We start from the raw sequence: 20843 nt of genomic DNA, 5'->3' as shown, positions 1-20843 counted from the left end.
CCCTTTCGGATGTTCTCTGCCCGAATGGCTTTCACAAAGACCATAGGCTCTTCTTGATTGTCTGCCATGTCTTTGGATTTCTCCCTTGCAAACGAGGAATGTCACAAAAGAGTCAAATGTTTGAAATGAAGACTCCAGGTCTATCAGAACGTAGAAAAGCTGCAGACTTTAGCAAAGTGCAGACAAGCATGCACTAACAAGACCCTCTCATATATGATAACGAAAAATTTGTTCTTGAATTTGAATTTGAAAACACTGGCCCAACTCAGTTTTCTGAGGAGGCGTACAAAATATGCTGTGTATGCAACAATCTTTCTACGTTTCAAACCTACAATATCTCTCATCCGAAACCTGAACTACTCTCTATCTTCGCAACTCAGCATGCATAATCTTGAATCTCGTCCAAATATTATGCGCCATGGGTTGAACATTCTATGTCTACCGTGCCATCAACCTTCCAGTCTTTGGCAGCCTGAGTTTGCAAAGAGAATCAGAGCAAAGATGTCTGGTGACATCTGCATATGGAGCCACATGATTCCACCATCACCAACTCTGATCCCATGATTCAATCGCTTTCCTTGTCCTCTCATAACATGCTGATTCACCCCACCCTCTACTTGACCCACTACCCCACCCCCTTATCGAGAGCCTGACCGACACCGTTATTGCTGTACCTATCACAAAGGATGGCGCGTCTTCCGTTTCTCACCCCTACCCCGTGACAAGCCTCTTTGACAGGGTACTGTACACTTCCTCTCTCCCAGTACGGGTCTCAGATTAAGTTTTGCTAGGTCGAAGCGGGGGTAGTAGAGCGGGTAGCACAATGCTACCGTTACGAGTAACAGTCACGGGTCCCGATCAGAACTACCCCTCCCTTCTTCTCACTGTATGACCTCAGGTATGACCCACCGTACGGGGGTGGCTAACCTACCTCCCGGTATTACCGGTAGTACCGCTGTACCGGTCTGAATGACTGAGATTGGTGTAGCTTTCTACCTCAACGGTGGTGTGCCGGGGCGGGCTTGTCACCCTGGCACGGTTGCCGGTCGGAGAAACGGAGAGTCACCGACCCCCGCGCCGCGGCGCGGCGAGCCGCCGGGCCGGTTTCGGACATTACGTTCGCTTGTTGGTTTTGGGGTTCTTTTTCCTGTGGGGCTCTGATACAGGCGTGGTAGAGTTTGAAGAGGGAAATGCACAGGGGTGGGTCCTGTAATACTAGTCATCGATGGTCAGACGGGCCCGGGCCTGACCCGGTCCGGTTGACTCGGAACAATGTTCAACGGTTCTACTTTCAAGGCACATAGTAGTTTCAATAGTACGTACGGTAGTGACTACTAGCTAGTTAACACTTAACGGCTCGGAATCAACCTGTACGCCGGCATCATAAGTTATAGGCAAAGCTGATGGATCGCACTGCTGCCAGCCGTGCCAGTCAGATAGCGCCGAGTTAACTCGTGACCGTGACTCTCGATCGGACTCCGTCACGAGCCGGGCCGCCGGATCGGATGGCCCGGCCGGGCCCAGCCCGCCCCGCGGCGGCCGCGGCGGCGTGACCGTGGCCACCAGTGAGTCACGGGAACACGGTCAGTGGCCGGGGGCAGGCGGCCCCGATGACACGTTCCGAAGTTCAACACAACTCCCGCGTTGTAGGCTTAACTTAACAGTAAGGAACTTCCGAGTCCGGCGGAACTGTCCAAGCCCGGCCGGGCTGACTGACCGTGACTCTGAGGCTTCAAGTCAATGAATCAAGTACGGTAGTACTTAAAAAATTTCTGTAAAAGAAAGAAAGAAAGAAAGAAAGAAAGAAAAGGAAAAACCATAGGATCCGGCCCGGTCCATGCAAGTGTACGTGCAGCAGGTGAGAGAGGAGAGAAGCAAGACGGGGAGAAGAGGAGGAGAGAGGAGGAGAGAGCAGAGAAGAAGCAAGGAATCAAACAAAATGAAGGGGGAAGCGAGTAGAAGAGGAGGAGGAGGAGGAGGAGGAGGAAGAAGATGATGGGAGTAGAGCCTGCCCGAACTGAAGCATGGCACACGAAGGGTTCGGCTATTCTTCCTGCACTACTGGATGAGGAGGGTACAACCCTAGAACAACCAAGACGCGCTTATTCTGTGAAGATACTTCCTGACCATGAAGAAGTCAGCGCTGATGTGATTATCTTCCCTCCCTTGCTCGATCGCATATGTTGACAACAAGAATGATCAGGAGTGTGATGTGTTCTTCAACCCGCAGGATGCAGTTCATGCTGCTCGAGACAGGCGTACGTTGAGATATTTTCATGGAGATATCTGAGTTGTCCTTACTCTCCCCGTCTCAAGGAGTTCGGCTCAAAGGCGTTTTCCAGCTCTGCTACTCCGATGGATGGGGGAGGTAGGAAGGGAATGGTATCTTTGAGGAGCGAGGCTCACATGGTTTGAAAGGTGGATACCAGAAGGAGAGCACATCACTTGCAGCTACGATGACGCTATGAAGGTTCTTCCGCACGTTGTGACTGATTTATGACTGCATGTTACAGGTGTGTAGGGAGCGAAACAAGGAGCGGGCAAGGGGGGAAAGATTGAAAGTAATGCCGGCCGACTCCGATGCGTTCTTTTCTCGAGGTAGAGTGGAAGAGAGAGGAAAGAACCTTGTCTTGCTCACTCGTACTCACGTGAACACCAGATGAAGAGGTCGATTTTAAGCACATTGAGGTTTTTTTCGTTTGCTGGGTTGCTCATCTCAACTCCATCGCAGGTCAGAAACTTCGATGCAGCACGCGATACGGAGGAGTGCACTCGTAGGTAGTCAACGGAAAGATTGCAGGAGGCTGACGTGCGTCCCCAGAAATCATTCGAAGATCGATCCTGGAGTATGGTCTCCGAGCAAGCAACAAGGTCTTCTATGCAGGTTCTTCTGGTCTGCTCCAGGACTTGCCGCTCACTCATGTACCAGAGGAATTTGAGAAGCTTCAATCAGATGGCTCGAGGGATTTTCTCAGCGGCTCATCGTCGTTGGATCTCTCTGCCGTCCCGTTACCTCATGAAACTTCCAACATGTGGGTCGCATGTGCAGCAACAAGGTAGCGAGCTTCATCAAAGTTCTCCCTGTTGCTGTTGTTGATCCCTTGCAAGAGCCCAGCACGGGGAGCAGGTGGCAGCTGAAAACAATGTTGGTCAATCGCGCCGAGTGCTGGGCATGATTGCCGTCACTGTCATCGCTGCCTCTATTCATCCAGGTCTGTTGATACAGCAAACGGCTGTCACGTTGACAGCCCGCAAGGCTTCCGGCCGGACAGTGCTGGGCTCGAGCTGAGACATTTCTACGTGCGGAGAGACGCAAGGCGAGCAGAGGGATCAGCGGCGTAGCAGAGGCTGACGCTGGTAGCAGGGGAAAGGGAGTTGGGAGCTTGCTCTTTGCTACAGCAAGGTATCAAATCCCCGCCTCTTATCGTGCGTTGATTCAGTCTGCCAGATCGTTCGCGATGCAGCACGGATACAAGAGGATCTTTCTCCAGGTCCTGCTCCTGCTCCTGCTCCTGCTCCTGCTCCTGCTCCTGCTCCTGCTCCCCCTCCCTCCCTTCTTTTCTCCATGTTTCATGTCGATTTTAAGAGTGTTTATTAAGACATCACGCAAGTTTACTTCTGGCCATGAGTTCTACCTGAGGTTAAGTGGCTGGCCAGGTTGACCTTGGTGACTTTACCGACTACAGGAAAGGCTTCCGGGTCGTCAGGAGGAACGAGACGGTCTGGGAAGTTGATCTCATGGAGCTTGTCTTGTAGCAAAGAATATCGAGAGCAGCTGGACGATTAGAAGCTGGTGAACGCGGGATCGCCGCCGACATGATCAGCCGGCGGCTCCCAGACAGGGTCACGAGATGCCTTGAGGATGGAGGCGGGCCGAGCCTGAGCCTTCTTCTCCACATGCTCCAGCGCCAGCTGGAAGTCACCTCGGTTAACTTCGAGCCCGTTCTTACGCCAGTGGGAGAAGAACTCGAGAAGGAGGCCCATGAAGAACGTGTTGAGCACGTCGAACACGCTCTGCTCGCGATTCATCGCGTCAGTCAGGCCGCCCGTCCTCAGCACCTCCAGGCAGATCCTCGACAGGCTGATGGCGAGCAGGCTGAAGGGGAAGCCATGGTCAGCCGCGTCGGAGACAGATGCGGACTCCGACGCGAACAGGAAGACCTGCTTGACCTTTTGGAGGTGATTGCTCGAGGCGTACAGTAGGAGCAGCATGCTCAGCATCCCCAGGTCGCGCAGGTCCGTCGCTGGGTCAGTTCCTTGGAACCCAATATCCTCCCAGTGCCGTCCTATCCTCGCCCTCGGCTCCTTGCTCCCCGTCACATGGCTGAAGATCGTCTGCAGCATCCGGAGGTGGATCACCTCGGGCTCAAGCTCGGAGACGTAGGAGCCTTTCCCGAAGGCAACCTTAGCGATGACGAAGACAAGCTCTCGCTCGTCCACCAGGGAGGGCGAGCTCAGCTCCTTCTTTCCCATCACCTTCTCCATGAACCTCGCCATGCAGCCGACCGCCTCTGCCCGCGTCACGATCGAGTCGAGAAAGGGCGAGCGGTCAAGGTGGCGGAAAAAGTCAAGGGCTTCCTCGAACGAGATAAGAAATTCGCGCTTGACAACCTTGGTAGGAAGAACCTTCCCGCTCTGCTCCGACACCATCCCCTGCTGCACTTCTTCACTTCTGTCAACCAACGTCTGCTCTTCGATCCCGGCCCATGCCCTCTGTGCTTGCTCCAGCATCTTACGGTCGATCTCCTCCTGGTTCAGCGGCTTGCCTTGCCCAGGCTGTGAAGATGAAGCAGCCTCGTCACTTTCTCCTCCATCATCGACTCCTGGTCGCTCGTCCTGCTCCACTTCAGCCTCCTCCCCTCCCTCCTCTTCCTCCTCCTCTCCCTCCTCCACGATAGTGTTGATTTGAGCAGACGGGACGCCCTCCCCCATGATGTCAGTCTCAATCTTCTTCTCCTGCTCCTGCTGCACGGTTTTCTCGTATCGCTCCTTCACCGACAACTTGGCAGATTTGCCAGGGGGTGACGTTTCTTTTTCCTCCACTTCTGAGAATGGGTTGTGCTGACTTGCATTGGTCGGTGATTTCTCCGCCTCAGGCGAGAGGAGAGGCTCGTCAGGCATCGGGGGGATTTCCTTGGTGAGGTAGCAGGACAGAGTGAGTTTGACACGCTCCCATATTTCGTCCTCTTCAGCTTCAGCATCGATGCTGGTACAGACCGATCCAAACTCGTGAGCAATAGCATTGTTCTTGAGATTGCATTCGTTCACAGCTGCAAGAGCAGCGTTCTCTTCGAAGTCAGCGTCGATCACCTTCTCGCCGTCCTCGTCCACAATCCATTTCTTCTTCTCGAGCACGAACTCTTCGTCGGCTTCCAGCAGCAGGAAGTCAGTGATGCTCAGGTTGTTGGTGATCAGTGCTTCTCGAAACATTTCCGCCTCGTGTCCGTCCCGAGGGAAGTTGATCAAGACAAAGGAACCCTGACATGACTCAACCCTCGCAATCACTTTTTGCAAGAGTTCTGAGCCCGAGGAATCAGCGGAATCCTCTCCATGTAGTGAATTTGCATCAATCAGCTCTCCTTCCAGCTCCTCTGCGAGCCGTCTGCCGATACGATCGATGCCAAAACATGAGTCGCCGGCGAGCAGGACATGAGCTGGGGTCCGTGAGTCAAAGTGCCTATCTTTCTCGTGATGGAGAGATCTTGACAAGGTGCTGGAGTCGGAGACCTCAAGCTTTCTGGGAGTAAACCCCTCGAAGTCGAAATCATCCTCCGAGGCTTTGGAGAAAGGGTTCGGCGCTTTGTAGGCGTTGCGGATGGGAGGGAGTTTACCGACCAGCAGCTCGCGTGGAGCGACTGGCTCCTGGGAAATCGGATCCTTTGTCGGAATGATTGCCCCAACCTCAGAAGCGAGCATGGCATCCAATGCCAGCGTGAATTTCGGGTCAGGAGCTGATTTGACAGGGAGAGGAGGCAGGTGGCTCTCCAGTGAGTCTGGGGGAAGATGAAGTTCTGGTTGGACAGATGGTGGGCCTTCTGCAAGAAAACATCAGGATAACAAGCAAAGAATCGACAGCATGAAACCAGGATGACTCGCATCCATCGCTGTCAAGGAATTCTATCATAAAACGAGATCACATGTTGCAAGTTACTGACCTGAAGGCTGCAGGTCCACCTCGTCAGTGCCCAGTTCGTGATCGTCAAATGGGTTGGACGAGAATTGCTCCCATTCGGCTTCTGCGAAAACCGAAGGATCATCGGCTGACTTGTAGCCTGCAGCTACAGAATTCAACACCACACACCTCCTTCTCCAGGTTGATCCTGCCCCTTGTCTTGATCGACCTGGTTTTCCGCGATGGTTTTCTCCTCTACGTTGCCATATAACTCTGCACGCACGTTACGTATCCGTGGTCTCGGAACGTCTCAAAGAAAATAGCATACCTGCTTTTGCATTCTCCGCCCCCCCATCATTCTCTTGGGTGTCTGGAATCTGCCTGCTTTCGCCGTCCTCGTCCCAGTCGGAGCTGCTGTCCTCCTCCTCCTCCTCCTTCTCCTGCTTCTTTCCTTCCTCTTCCCCGGTCTTCCCCTCCTCCCCTCCTGCTCCTGCTCCTGCAGCCGGGCCCTGCTGGTTGTCGTCTTCGTCCCAGTCGGAGCTGCTGTCCTCCTCCTCCTCCTCCTCCTCCTGCTTCTTTCCTGTCTTCCCTTCCTCCCCTCCTGCTCCTGCTCCTGCAGCAGGGCCCTGCTGGTTGCCGTCTTCGTCCCAGTCGGAGCTGCTGTCCTCCTCCTCCTCCTCCTGCTTCTTTCCTTCCTCTTCCCCGGTCTTCCCTTCCTCCCCTCCTGCTCCTGCTCCTGCAGCAGGGCCCTGCTGGTTGTCGTCTTCGTCCCAGTCGGAGCTGCTGTCCTCCTCCTCCTCCTCCTGCTTCTTTCCTTCCTCTTCCCCGGTCTTCCCCTCTTCCCCTCCTGCTCCTGCTCCTGCAGCAGGGCCCTGCTGGTTGTCGTCTTCGTCCCAGTCGGAGCTGCTGTCCTCCTCCTCCTCCACTTTGGTTTCTGGATATGCTGGTGAGCTGCGACAGGGATGGTTTCATCAACTCTAACCTCCTTCCATCTTCTCTCCGTGGTCCTTCTCTTGATTCTCGACTTGCTTGTCTTCATCTTCTTCGTCCCAATCGGATCTGAAGCAACCTATTGTTAGTCAACTTGAACTGCTCGTTGCACGAGTCACCCTTCGCTCGAGTGAGCATTTGTGTTGAGCTTCTGCTGGATAGAGCTATCCACAGCATCCAACAGTGATGCAGACATGTGTATTGTCGATCTTCAAGATGCCGTTGATCTAACTCACTACCATCCAGTACCTGAATCCAGATCTATCAAACAATTTTATCGCATCATTAGACGCATGAGACAACAATGTTGGCAAGAGCAGTCTTCAGACCCATCAGATATGTTACAATCTCACCAAGAAATGGCATGAATGTCAAAGGCATGGGGACAAGGCATATCTATGTTTCACGCATCCCCTCAATTAGGTGGAAGATGTGTGAAGGATACGTGCACGCAGAAAAGACGAGAAACAGCTATAGAGCGAAGCTACAACCATGAGCTAGATAAACCAAGAGTATAAAAATGAATGTACAAGAGGAAGTACACGGAAAGTGGGGCGAGGGCACAAACCAACTTTTAGAGCAAGACTTGTTTGCGAGGATTTCATGCACAGTTGGTGAAACAGGATTGGCAAAACCGAATGATTCAGACAGAGAGAAGCAACAGTGTCAGGACAAGAGATGAGGAAGGGAGAGATGGAGAGAGGGAGGCAGGAGGCAGGAGGCAGGAGGATGGGGAGGGGGAGGAGAACGAGGAGGAGGAGGAGAAGGAGGAGAGGGAGAAGGAGGGGGAGCGGGAGGGGGAGGGGGAGGAGGAGGAAGGCAGCAGGGGCAAGCCGCATGGCGGGAAGCTCAAACCTTGCGACCTAGCCAAATATCAGTTTTTTGAAAGTTTGGCTAGTAAATCAAACCCGCCTCAGAGTATACACATTCCTTCTCCTATTCACACACCGCTGCCCTCCATGATTGCTAGCTGTAGGAGTCATAGAAGCATTCTTCTGCCTCCTCTCAGGGTGCAAGTTGAGTGATGCTTTATTCAAGTCTCTGAGTTGTGCCATGCTTTATTCAAGCACTAGTCTCTACTGTGATGGGAAAAGTACGGCAACCCCGGGGCCCCGAGCCCGCCGGGCCCGAAGTTGACTCAACGGTAGCGGCTGGACCGTCACCGGGATCGGCCGCCTGGCGCGTCACTGAAGTTTCTGTAGACAAGCAGCGAAGAAGCCGGGAAAGAGATCGACGTCTTCCAGCTGAAAGTCAGTCAGCGATACTCGTTTGAGGTTACTACCAAGCCGTTGACCTCGTTAGTTTCGATCCGTTGCAGTTGCAACAGCGTCCCAGGGACGCCGGCCCCCAGCACTCACGATCAGTCACCTTGCGGGCGTCGTCGTCCTCGAGGCCCGGGCAGCTCATGCCATGCAGCCCGAGGGAAGCGAGAGGATGTTCAACTAGCTGCACGTCGAAGTTCCTGGCAGCCTAACGGTCAGGCCGCTGCTCCCCCGCCTCACTTCCTCACCTCAACATCCATGCCACGTTCCCCTCGTTCTCTTGAGGGTTCAGCGTGCACGTCGAGTAAACGAGCCTACCCCCAGGCTTCAGCGCCATCACAGCCTGCCATGCCGCAGGTCAGCTGGATGCAAGCTGGGGTCGTCGGACCTGTCTGATCATCTGCCGCTGGTACAGCTGGAGTTGGTGGAGGGAATCAGCCTGCAGCCTCGAGGATCGGGACGCGCTCCAGGCCCTTTTTCTGTTGCTCCCTCCTCTCCATTCCCTTCCTCTCCGAACCTGAAAGAGGAGGAGAGTCCCATATCCTGCTTGTCATCTGCTGCTCTTGTCAGCTGTGCACCTTTCTAGCTGACATGCGATCATTCCGACCTCAATCCCGATCCCCCTTGGATCTTTCCCGAATATTCCATTCCTAACCACAAAGACTGTCATCAACTTTCGATATCACATCCATCCAACCTGTTCATGCACGCTCGCCCAATTCCAAGAAAAACAGACTTGGAGGTGTCAATGACAACATCAGTCGCCTTCGGCTGCTTTCCTGTCATCACCAAACATGTTCAGTACACGGCAAAACGTTCACTGTAAACACAACCAGCTGTAACGCCGCGTCTGTCGTGTCGGCTGCTCTAAACATCAGCATCTCCTGCTTATTTCCTTGCCCTCCCTCCCCCTTGTCCTCGCCTACCGTAGACTGCCAGCAGATCTCCCTGGTTCATACTGTATGGAGCTGCTGCGATCCCAGGAGCGAAGATTTGCGCTCCTTGCATCACTGCTTCTCCGCACAGACGACCCACGAGCACCTGTTAGCCAGTGAGAGGATTGAAGTGAGTGAGTGAGTGAGGGAGGGAGGGAGGGGAGGAGGGAGGGAGGGAGGGAGGGAGGGAGGTAGGGAGGGAGGTAGGGAGGGAGGGAGGGAGTGAGTGAGGGAGGGAGGGAGGGTCACTTTGGGGAGGTCGTTGAAGGTCGTATCCTCGGCAAGCTGTCTCACCAACTCCTGTACAAGGAAAGAATGACGAGAAGAGCATCAAGAGAAGAGTTTTGCTTCCTCATTGTACGTCGGCTTGATGATGATACATTCCGGTAGTGCCTCATGCCTGTCGTGAAGGTGTGAGAGGAGACAAAGTTTGGGTTTCATGGAGCACCTGTACAGCCTTGGGGGAACCCGGGGGTTCCGCGCGCCCGAAATACTCATGGGCAGCCACCACCAGACGACAGCAGTGGACGTCTGGAGCGCTGGGGTGATACTGCTCTCCCTGCTCTGCCGGGAGACACACTGCTTCCAGTGGTTCCGACATGACAATGACAACTTGGCGGTCATGGAGATCTACTGGTACGATCGTTGTGTAACTTAGTAAGCGCTGGTCTGACTGTCTGAGCAGCTTGCGCATGTACATCAAGAACATGGTGTGGAAGCACGACTACGAGAATACGGGTCAGTACAGAGAAACGATCAGAGATGTTATCGAAGATTTCAAGCTCGACGCTGAGTTGTTGCGTTGTTGTATCATGAGGATGAGGATGAGGATGAGGATGAGGATGAGGATGAGGATGATATGGTGTTGGGAAGCCTGGGGATGCTAACTTGATGCCATTCAGTTCAGAACATTCGAACACCTGAGCGCGCATGCGGAATGCAAGGGCTGGCTGGAGGTGGAGGAGAAACATGGGATCTGGGACTTCCTCAACCGCTGCCTCAACATCGATCCCCGCACGAGGATGACAGCACAGGAGGCTCTGAGGCATCCCTTCCTCGCTAGTGTACCGGAAGCTGCCTCCTTCCCCTCCTCTCCTCCTCACCCTTCTCCCTTCCTCGCTAGTGGTCTTGAGTAAACCGTCTCTCCTCTGGCATCTCCTCTCTCGCGATCAGCATATCAATAGGCTCCCAGCCCGGCTTCCCTTTCCCTTCCCTTTCCCTTCAGCCTCTCAAACTCCTCCCATCTTCACAAACACCTGTAGCTGATCAGGGCTTTAGTACATCAGAGTTGAGGTGTTTCAGTTCAAATATAGCAAGGCAAGTGCAAATGTGGATGTATACCTTACACATACCTTACACATTTAACCTGCTATAGGTGTGATTCTCAGCCAAGGATTGAGCTGTTTGATCTCAGCACTTGCCTTGGACTGTCAGGAGTTAACATTGACGGGCCATGGACCTTGATTGCGCTGAGCAGCTGTGCAAACAGTCCCTGAGTGGAGATGGGAGTAAAGATCAGTGGGGACTCGAGAGACGAGTGAAGTTGTTACATGTTTCATTTGAATACTTACCCCGAGACCCCGCATGATTAGTTGGTCAACTATACACGCCTATTCATTTCAAATAGAAGGAAGGTTTACTCAATGTTGCCTTTCCTTGTTTAAGAGGTCGCGATGGCTGCAACGGAAGAGGTACAAAAAGTGGGTGACGGAGCAAAAATTTTAGGTCAAATATCTTGGTATTCGAATTTGACTAAAACTACTACCAGAACCACCCTGGTTAACTCATCCGGCAACGAGAGGGAACGGCAACGCGTGCCGCGGCAGATATTATTTAGTTACCGCTGTATACTGTACGAGCACGAAATGTTCCTCTGGATGGTATAAGAACGTGGGTAGTTTTAGGGCAAGAGAGGGGTTCAGGTCAGCCCCGACTTGTTTGATTTTTATGCGGGCAGGTGGGGATGGAGAAAGAAAAACTGACCGCTATCAATCATGCTCTCTCCTCCATCTTCATGCTGCTCCCCCAACTTAATGAACGGGAGACCCATGTACCCCCTCCTTCCTCTTGATATTTCCTTGTCTTTGATGCTTTCATGTACACCCATGTACCCCCTCCTTCCTCTTGATATATGTTTCCTGTCTTTGATGCTTTCATGTACACCCATGTACCCCTCCTTCCTCTTGATATATGTTTCCTGTCTTTGATGCTTTCATGTACACCCATGTACCCCTCCTTCCTCTTGATATATGTTTCCTGTCTTTGATGCTTTCATGTACACCCATGTACCCCCTCCTTCCTCTTGATATATGTTTCCTGTCTTTGATGCTTTCATGTACACCCATGTACCCCCTCCTTCCTCTTGATATATGTTTCCTGGTCTTTGATGCTTTCATGTACACCCATGTACCCCTCCTTCCTCTTGATATTTCCTTGTCTTTGATGCTTTCATGTACACCCATGTACCCCCTCCTTCCTCTTGATATATGTTTCCTGGTCTTTGATGCTTTCATGTACACCCATGTACCCCCTCCTTCCTCTTGATATTTCCTTGTCTTTGATGCTTTCATGTACACCCATGCACCCCCTCCTTCCTCTTGATATTTCCTTGTCTTTGATGCTTTCGTGTACTACCCGCTACCATCACTATTTTATTTCTGAAGAGTTCCTCCTCAATTTGAGTATAATTCTTTTTCCCCTCCTTCTTGCTTCATTTCGCCTGATGCAACCTTGTCTTTCGCAGAGCTTCGATCCTTCATGACTCATCGACTTGAACCTTGAGCGAACGCGGATACGAGAGCATGGAGCTTGCTGGATCAGGCCAACTTTCAGTGCTGCGGGGGTTTGACCCTTTAAAGTTGCATCCGCCATTGCGGTATGGACACTCCGTGGCGTTGGTTCCCAACGGCTTCAACGGGCTGGCCTTCTACGACAGGTGAAAGTTCTCGCTGCTATGAGAGATAACATGCATGTAGTTCGCTCAGCAAAACTCCTGGAGTTCGAGTCTTGGAGCCTGAGGTCGCAATGCCGTCCAACATGGAGCTGTGCCATTGGATCATCATCCCCAAGTTTCAGTATGAGGCTGCCAAGGCGCTGCGAAAGCTTGTGAAGAAGGGATCCTGGGATGGGGGCCAAGGACTTGACCTGCCATCTCTGCCCAAGAATGTCTACAAGATCGAATATGCTGTACAAGAGTTTGCTCGCTTGCACAAGATTCAGAACCTTACAGAGCTGAGGGAAATGTACAGATTGTTGATCGACTTCGAGGAGGAATCGAAGGCGAACAAAGCAGAGGAGAGGAGGCAGAGAGGAGAGATCGTGAAATATGGCGATGCGATTCAGTTTGTGCATGCCTCTTCAGGTTTCATTCTCACAGTGTCAAAGAAGCAGGAGCCGAGAAGAGTAGCAAATCACTAGAATTGCTGCAAAATGGATCTGAGAACTCCATCTTCATTGTGCTGCCAGCATACAAGACGTTCGGGCAGGGGGAGCCGGTGAACTCGGGAGATCTGATATGCTTCTTTTCGGAGAAGAAGATCGTTGGGAATATCTGCCGTCTTCATGTGTCGCAGAAACAAAACATTGCGATCGACCCAGATGAGAGTGAGACCCAAGAAGTTGTGCATGAGATGGATGCTTCAGTACATGATGCTGACTCGACCTCCTGGAGAGCCTTGTTATTCCAGTCATTTCAGCTGTCCAGCGAAGAAAACATCATCAAGTCTGAGGACGTTGTTTGTATCTACCACAAAGACGGAGAGTCGTACCTTAACTTCGACTCTCAGTTGAACCCAAACCCCTTCTTTCACCTGAGAAGGAAAGTCAAGCCCATCGACAGGAAGAAATCGGGATGGTTATGGAAGATCGAGGGGGAGCACATCTACCTTGGAGGACAAAACATCGAGTGCGATGAACGAAAACGTTATCGACTGAAGCACTTGGTGAGCGGCCTGTACTTGAAGAGCAATGGGGGGCATCTAGCAACTACCAAGCATTGTTCTGAGGGAACTCTTTTTTCCTTCCGGCACTTTGCCAAGGACGTTTCCACCAAGAGCGTGTACACACACTCACTCATCATGATCCAGGGGAATGGATGGCTATCCATGTCGCATGGTGAGAGCATCACAGTCTCGGAGCGAGCCGGGAAGAAGTGCTCGGGGAACAAAGCAATCACGACCGACCTGGGAGCTCTCAACTCCGAGAGAGACGCGTTTATTCTCGTTCCTGTTCCCAAGACATACGAGGATCTGATCAAGCAGGTTTGCGAACCAGTGACTGCGTTTGATCCTGACCTCGCTCCAGTTGAAGTCAGAGGTCGCTGTACTTCTGCAATTCCGCAATCGTCTTGAGCTCGTAGTGTTTGTCGAAGAAGCAGGAGATGACAGGTAATTTGACTGGCTTGTTTCTTCTTGATCAGATTCTGCAGCGGAGGTCAAGGAGGCTCGCTGTCGGAGGCAGCGGTGAAGGTGGTGGAAATGTTCAAGCGCCATCACGCGTCTTTGATCTCTGCGCTGACAGCGCTGATCTTGCAATGCTCGTCAGATACCGACATGAACCCCATGACTCGTGAGGGTCGTCCTCGACCTCTCATCCAGAAGCTGCTCCGCGAGATGAACGTCATAACTCTGTGCTTGGACATCGCTGAGCTTCCCTTCCAGAAGCTTCTGCCCCTCACATGGCTCGAGAAGGACAAGTCTGCCAAGGACATGGTCGTCATGCTGCGCATGATCTACAGACTGATGAAGCACATGGTACGCGAGAATGAGCAGAACGCTCAGCTTGTCTTCGAGCGCATGGATGTAATTAAGAGTCAGCTGGGGAAAGGAGTCTCTGCGACAGTTGCCATGAAGGAGATTTTCTACGGAAAGAGGAGGATCTTAAACCTGATCCAAGACAGTGATGTCGCCAAATTCATGGAGATGCTTGAGACCGAGCGCGATCCCCGACATGTCGACTTCCTGGCAGCGATTTGCGCGTGTGGAGATGATCCAATCCCGAAGAACCAAGCTCTCGTCTGTGAGAAACTCTTCAAAGATTTCTTTTACCTGCTTCCCAAGTATCGTATCAACCGCGAAGCAGCTGGAGTTGAGCTGGAATTCATGCTGCCTGTTTCTGCACAATCAGAAAATGAAGGCCGTTGGATCAGCATGTCAAATTTTCTTGCTGGAACCGTGAGCCCGGGTTCTGTGTCCGACTACGCGTCGAGCATCATGATCTGCCAGTACTTCACGCTGAACAGTGATGAGAAGATGTTCAGGTACCTCATCCGGTGCTGCTCCCTCCTCTCCAACCTCGTGGTTGGTCGCAACCACGTGGCCTTGACGCTGGCGATGGACAACTTCGGCTTTCCCCTCGACTTTGACAGCCTCTTTGCGGTCATGACCTCCCCAAGAGTCCCTGCCATGGTGCGGGCGAGGTTTTCCCAGCTGATGCTGCGCTTCCACGTTGATCGGGACCCTCAGTCTTCCAAGCCCCAGATCTCCTACACGCGGATCTGGACCGAGTCGTTGAAAGATGCGGAGGAGCTCATTAAGGCGTCGCCTGTCCTCGCTGACAGGAAGGAAACAAACTACTCTGAGGACACCCTGGCCAAGTTTCGCAAGTTGACTGACCACCTGCTCCACTCTCTCTGCACCTGGGAAGGCGAGAAACCGTCTGATGGCGCACGAGGCGAGTGGAATCTGAGCATGGCTAGCCATGGCGAGCTGGACTTGATCTTGTCCTGGATCGACTTGTGTGACTGGCTGGTGGACTTTGGATTCATTGTGGAGGATCGAGATGAGCTGAAGGCAAACTTCAAGGGGATCGTCCAGCTCTATGACGGTCTCTTCCGCATGATCGGAAGTCGCCACCTGCACGTCAAGAGCGCCGAGAACCGAGAGGAGATCTTGAGGATGAAAATTCGATCAAAGTGCTTTGAGCTCTTGACTCGTCTCTGCAATCTCCGCGCCAACTATCGCTTGACCTGCGCGTTAAAGTGCTGGGAGGATGTATTCGAGAAGATGAGCGCCAGGAAGATCGTCTTTGACAAGAACCCGCTCATCGAATCGTCTTCTCGCCTCTTCAGCTCCTCCCACGGCTCAAGGACATTCTCGCTGCGGATGAACCTATTGGAAACACTGAGGGAGAAGTTCAGACCCTACGCAGACGAGATCGAGAGGCTGATGAAGAACATCTTCAATAAGAACATCGTGAGCCCCGAGCGAATCTCGAGTGACGTCTATGAGAAAGACAACTTCCAAAACGATGAGACCATCTCAGCCGTCCTGTCTGTCATGAGGCTGGGAGATGTGGCGCTCACCGAGCAGGCAGTGTCTTTCCTTATCTCCCACTTGTTTCAGCGGAGCAAGTTCATCGAGGACTTGAAGCAACTGCAGGTGCTAGTCTACCCCGAGGCTGTCACTGTCTACAACGAGATCAAGTACATTATCGAGAGGTTGACCGACCTCAAGAAGTCTCTCAACTCTGATGAAGAGAGCGCGTATGTAGAAGCTGAGAAGCTCCTGAAACATGTCACTTTCAGCATCACCCTCTCTTCTCAGATCCCCAAGGAGATCGTCGCCAAGAACCAGCGGATCATGTTGAATTGGGAGCTGGACGAGCCTGTGGTTGACCTGCTAAGGTTGACCATCAACGAGAGTTCTCAACAAAGCGGAGGAGAAGCGAAAGTCGCTAGGAGGAAGAAGCTGTTTCAGCTGTGCTACAACTTTCTTCGTGCTCTTGCTAGCAACCATCCACCAGCGCAGAAGAAGTTGTTTCCGCTCCTCGGAGTCTTCTTAGATCACGTAGGCGTTTCAAACTTAAACGTCGCCGACACTCTCCGCGAGATGGTCAGGAACAATGCAAGGTTGGCAACACAAGTCCCGGAGCACTTCTTCCGGCACTTTCTGAATTCCATCAAACGGCATGGGAGAAACGCTCGCTGGCTCCGGTTCTTCGACGTCTTTCTCATCATCGACAATGTTCCGCTGAAGCGAAACCAGGACCTGATCCTCCGGCTGCTCATGGAGGACAAAGAAGCCATTCTTGATCTCACGTGCGACTACAGGCAGTCCAAGGTTCTGCTCATATCGGACGAGAGGTATGGCAAAGATCGGCTGACGATGATGATGGAGGGAGAGCACAGACGAGAGCTCGGGAGTTTGATCAAATATCACATCGCCAGCCTTGAGATCTTGTCGTCTTGCGCCACTGGCAAGAACGTTGGAAACAAAGTCAAGATACAGCAGGAGGTCTCGTTTGAGGTGGCTTTAGCAAACTTGTTAGATGTTGATAAGGGGCCCGATGGTGTCCGACAGGCGGTAGATATCGAGGTGTTGCAAAATGTGAGATCAGCCTGGTTGACCTTCATCACTGAGATCTACCTTACCTCTGTCGATATCCTCGCAATCAAGCAGATGCAGAACTCGCGACGAGTTTGGCCCTCCAAGTACTACAAGTCCGTCATCGCAGCAAGCGATAGCTCCTATAACTCCATTCCCGACGAGAGCGACCAGTCCCTCGCTGAACTCTTTCTCAGCTCCATAGAGGCGGCTTCGGAACATGTCACAACGATCCTGCCAACGATCTCGGGGGACGACCAAGTGAAGAAGTCGGAGGACAACGAAACCAACGCTCACTTTTCTTACCTTATCAAAGTTGTTTGCGCGATGAAAGAAATGTTCAAAGAGACAGAGATTTGTCCTGACGAGGTCATCAAGCATTCCATCTGCAAGGATCTGAATCAGGATATCAGATCCAAACTAACAGAGCTCAACCGCAAGCTGATCAGGATCAGCAGGCTGGAGGAGTCCAGGCAGATCATCGAGCTTCTGACGCTGATGAACGAGCGAGGGGTTCAAGGAGAAGAATTTGACCTGGCCCCCGATGACGAGGACGATGACACAGCGCCCCGGAGCCGCAAGGAGCAGTTCCTGGAGGGCTGGACCAACTTCTACGAGATGCTCGCTGACAAGTGCGGGTTCATGGACAGCAGGAAGGAGATACTTGAGGCCGACGCCCTCAAGGATTTCGCGAGGACTCTTGTGCATGGCGTTGTGCGTGACAAGGGAGACTTTGCAGTCATCCAGCAATTCTGCCGCGTCCTCGTCTCCAACAAGTGCGAGCAGAGTGTCCAGCTTAGAGGTCTTAAGGTGCTGAGGGCGATCATCTACATGAACCCCGCAAACAAGTCTGTAGGGCAGCAGGAAGTAAGCTTCAAGCCCCTCATGCACAACGAGGACCCCAGTGACGAGGAGCTTGCGGACCCGTCTTACATCAGACTGCAGGCGAACCTGAGCAAGTTTGGAGGAGTAAACATCATCATCAACCTTCTCGCCTTCTCCAACGACAGCGACATCCTGCAAGCTTGCCTCAGTTTCGCCAACGCTCTGCTGCATGGCGGAAACCCTGACGTGCAGAAGCAGTTTGCAAAGTTCTTCATGTCGTCGTCGAGCCAGCACCTGTTCGTTCAGATCAACAAGATATTTCAGGATGCGGTCGAGGGCCTCAAGGATGTCCGAAAGCGAGCGAAGCAAGAGAACGCAGAACGAATGCTGTCTCGCAAGTCGATGAGAGGGAGAAGCAAAAGCGCAGTCTCGCAAGCTTTTGGAGAGTCACAGATGCTCATCACAGAGGTATAGCCGCGTGCTGCAAGGGAAACTAGTTGTTGAGATGAGACATCAGGTGATGAAGATGATTCGAAGGTTGTGCATGGGACAAAACAAGAAATTGCAAGACATCTTCAGATTGCAGAGCTTGAATAAGATATCTTACAATTTCCTTGACGAAGCGATCAAATATCAGATCGTGCTTGAACCTGTACTCTCTATCTCCTTCTCTCCCCCTCTCCCCTTCTGTCTGTCTGTCTGTCTGTCTGTCTGTCTGTCTGTCTGTCTGTCTGTCTGTTTGTCTCTCTCTCTCTCTCTCTCTCTGGTTTTGTCTCTCATTCTAGCGAGCGCTTCTCTGACTTCTTCTCTGCTTGCAGGAGCTGAAAGATGCCCTTCAGAAAGGAGACTTTGTGCTGGTCGAGGCGGCGATTCGCGGTTTTCTTATGCTGGCAGACACCATGCACGGACCTAACTATCCCAACCAAGAGTCCATCGCCATCGCTGACTTCTTCGACCTCTGCGATAGAATCCTCCACAAGATCAGGTTTGAAGAAATCGACAAGCAGACCCTTGTGGCGAGAAGGAAAAGCTTAGCCCAGGTGATGCCCGACGAAGTGACAGAGGAGGAGAGGAACGCGGTGCGATCAAGGCTGAAACTCGCGGTTGTGTCGTGTTCCTTCGCTCTGCTGGAAGGCGTACAAGGAGAGATGCTTCCTCAGCGGATGATCACAACAGTCTCCTGGGCTGCAATGGTGTTTCAGATGAACTCTTGCTATGAGCTGCATGACAAAAAGATCGGAATATCGTCGGAAGCTATCATCAGGGAGGGCGCGCTCTACTACTTTGTCATGCGGTTTGTGATCGAGTACGATCAGACTGGAACCATTCAATCCGCGCTCGTGTCTGCTCCTTCTGCCGTCAGGTTCTATGAGCAGAGGACCGCGTACGTGGAGATCCAGCGAGAAGGGCGGCTGGAGCGAATTTACTATCAGCTGCCGGACAAGTGTGTGGCAGGGGGAGCGCTGGACAAGGAGTATGCGGAGATGTACGAGACTGAAAGAGAAGACCCCGACAAGAAGAATCAAGGCTTCCTCAAGAACCTCTGCAAGATCGTTGCTCGAGAGGAATTTCAGTCACGTCTGCGAAGAACTTGGTTCGGGTTCGCCATCGACCGCTGGAGCCTTATCTGCAGGATATCCTACCTGTGGGTCTTGTTGCTGCATGCGATGATGGTACTGGGGAGTTACCCGCCCAACACAAGCTTGTCAGGCTTGTCCTCTCGCCAGCTTTTCCAGAATCTGTCAAGCCTTTCCAGCGCAACAACCAACGACAAGTACTTCTATCGGACTGTTGTTCCATCTGTGCAAGAGATCTCGATGTACATGTGTCGAATCAATCTGCTGATCTGCTCGATCCGGTATTTCTCATTCATGATCGCTCATGTTCCAGTCATCATCATGGAGATGCGAGAGAACGATAAGGATGTCAAAGATTCGGGATCGCTCGCTAGCTATCTTGAGGCGACCCCGGACGGCGAGCAGGAGGAGGAGGAGGAGGAGGATGGAGAGGAAGCGGAAGCGGAAGAGGAAGCGAGTGAGACCATACAACATTTACAGCCTGCTACCAAACATCGGAGGGCTTGGTCGAGAATTACAAAGAGAATTCCTCGTTCAAGCTATCAAGATCTCGTCTCTGTGCTGACATCCAGCACCTTCATCTATGAAACCGCCTTCTTCGCTTGTGGTCTGACTGCGGCCATCACTAACGGACCGCTCTTCACCATCTTTGCCTTCTTCGAGGTGACATTTGAGTTGACGAGGAACGAGCTTGACAGAGATGCAGGTATTCTACTTCAACTCTTCCAAGACTGTTGTGGACGCCATGAAGTTCAAGGCGGTGGAGATGTTCAACACCTTTATCATCGGACTAGTTTTCATGTACATCTGGATGGTGTTGGGAATGATTGCCTTCGAAGACATACATCAAGACGGAGATGGCAACTACATCTGTGTGAACATGTTTCAGTGCTTCATGGCTTATTTCTTCATTGCAATGCGAGGAGATGGTATCCGGGATGTCACGACCAGCCCGACATTTCCATCAAACATTGTTGACGCAGTATCATCTCCGTCTTTCTTCCTCTTCAGAGTCGTCTGGGATCTTCTCTATCAGGTGGTCCAGTGAACAAAGATGAAGGGCTGACCGCGATTGCAGTGGCTCTTCATCTACGTGCTGCTTGCCATCATCACCGGAATCGTCATCGATGCCTTCAGCGGGCTGAGAGACAAGCGTGAGACTGCAGAGAACGATCTCAAGTCCACATGCTTCATCTGCAACCTCGAACGATTTCAGATTGACCAGGTGTGTCTTGGCCTGATGCTTCCCGTCAATTCTGACTGTCTTGCATAGAACGGAAGCGGTTTCGAGAAGCACGTCCTTCAAGAGCACAACCCTCGCTGGTATCTCTTCTTCCTGCTCTATATCAAGTCCAAGGCAAACTCATACCTAACGGGACAAGAGAAGTTCATCAAGAGCCAGGTGATGTCTTGCCTTTTCCTCTAGCGCTTCTTAGCTCCTGATCTCCTCTCAGGTCTGGCCCGCTGAAGGACCTCTCCGCTACGACTGGCTCCCCAGGTTGAACGACGGGTAAGCAGCGTATCCATCATCGCTAACGGGGCTGGTCAGGGAGAGGACATTCAAGATGAAGCAAGAAAATGCTGGAGACGATACTCTCACATCGGTAGCTCTTTCCTTGTGCTCGATGACAAGGCTGACACTGCATCTCAGATCCAGCAAAGAATCGCGTCCTTGGAGTCTAGCATGTCTACCAGTATCTCCCTCCTGAAAGACATCCAGGCATGCGCCATCATCTTGTTTCTTTGCAACTCATGGCGGTGGTGCAGGAGAGAATGAAACTGATGGAAGACAAGCAGATCGAATAATGCTTCTTTGACTG

General features: G+C 52.3%; 5 protein-coding genes across 5 annotated transcripts; 3 read left to right on the top strand and 2 right to left on the bottom strand.

Moving 5' to 3' along the window:
• Nucleotides 1-2659: 2659 nt before the first annotated feature.
• GUITHDRAFT_103677 (hypothetical protein) lies at nt 2660-3342 on the top strand (the record flags this gene model as incomplete). Its single annotated transcript, XM_005837366.1, has 6 exons — nt 2660-2688; nt 2732-2778; nt 2822-2884; nt 2930-3056; nt 3109-3212; nt 3257-3342. 6 exons carry the CDS (start codon nt 2660-2662, stop codon nt 3340-3342), a joined length of 456 nt encoding a protein of 151 aa, XP_005837423.1.
• A 597-nt stretch (nt 3343-3939) lies between these two features.
• On the bottom strand, nt 3940-4356 carry GUITHDRAFT_47364 (hypothetical protein; the record flags this gene model as incomplete). The annotated part of the gene is made up of 1 exon (XM_005837365.1): nt 3940-4356. A coding segment is annotated over one exon (417 nt), but the record flags the coding sequence as incomplete, so codon positions are not given.
• A 3930-nt stretch (nt 4357-8286) lies between these two features.
• On the bottom strand, nt 8287-9697 carry GUITHDRAFT_135124 (hypothetical protein; the record flags this gene model as incomplete). Its single annotated transcript, XM_005837364.1, has 9 exons — nt 8287-8346; nt 8471-8564; nt 8613-8707; nt 8753-8881; nt 8972-9014; nt 9062-9143; nt 9291-9405; nt 9549-9599; nt 9680-9697. The coding sequence occupies 9 exons, from the start codon at nt 9695-9697 to the stop codon at nt 8287-8289; spliced, it is 687 nt and encodes a 228-aa protein (XP_005837421.1).
• Nucleotides 9698-9921: 224 nt separating this feature from the next.
• GUITHDRAFT_103674 (hypothetical protein) lies at nt 9922-10362 on the top strand (the record flags this gene model as incomplete). The annotated part of the gene is made up of 3 exons (XM_005837363.1): nt 9922-9935; nt 9985-10037; nt 10202-10362. 3 exons carry the CDS (start codon nt 9922-9924, stop codon nt 10360-10362), a joined length of 228 nt encoding a protein of 75 aa, XP_005837420.1.
• Nucleotides 10363-12100: 1738 nt separating this feature from the next.
• On the top strand, nt 12101-20706 carry GUITHDRAFT_135123 (hypothetical protein; the record flags this gene model as incomplete). Its single annotated transcript, XM_005837362.1, has 13 exons — nt 12101-12234; nt 12275-12660; nt 12684-13558; nt 13602-13684; nt 13726-17914; nt 17964-18098; nt 18265-19686; nt 19730-20059; nt 20102-20248; nt 20297-20425; nt 20478-20521; nt 20542-20627; nt 20675-20706. The coding sequence occupies 13 exons, from the start codon at nt 12101-12103 to the stop codon at nt 20704-20706; spliced, it is 7992 nt and encodes a 2663-aa protein (XP_005837419.1).
• Between the last annotated feature and the right edge of the window lie 137 nt (nt 20707-20843).

Source organism: Guillardia theta (genome assembly GCF_000315625.1).
Source record: "Guillardia theta CCMP2712 unplaced genomic scaffold GUITHscaffold_14, whole genome shotgun sequence".
Lineage (NCBI taxonomy): Eukaryota > Cryptophyceae > Pyrenomonadales > Geminigeraceae > Guillardia > Guillardia theta.
Note: the sequence above shows the minus strand (reverse complement) of the source record. Positions and strands in the feature narration are given on the sequence as shown.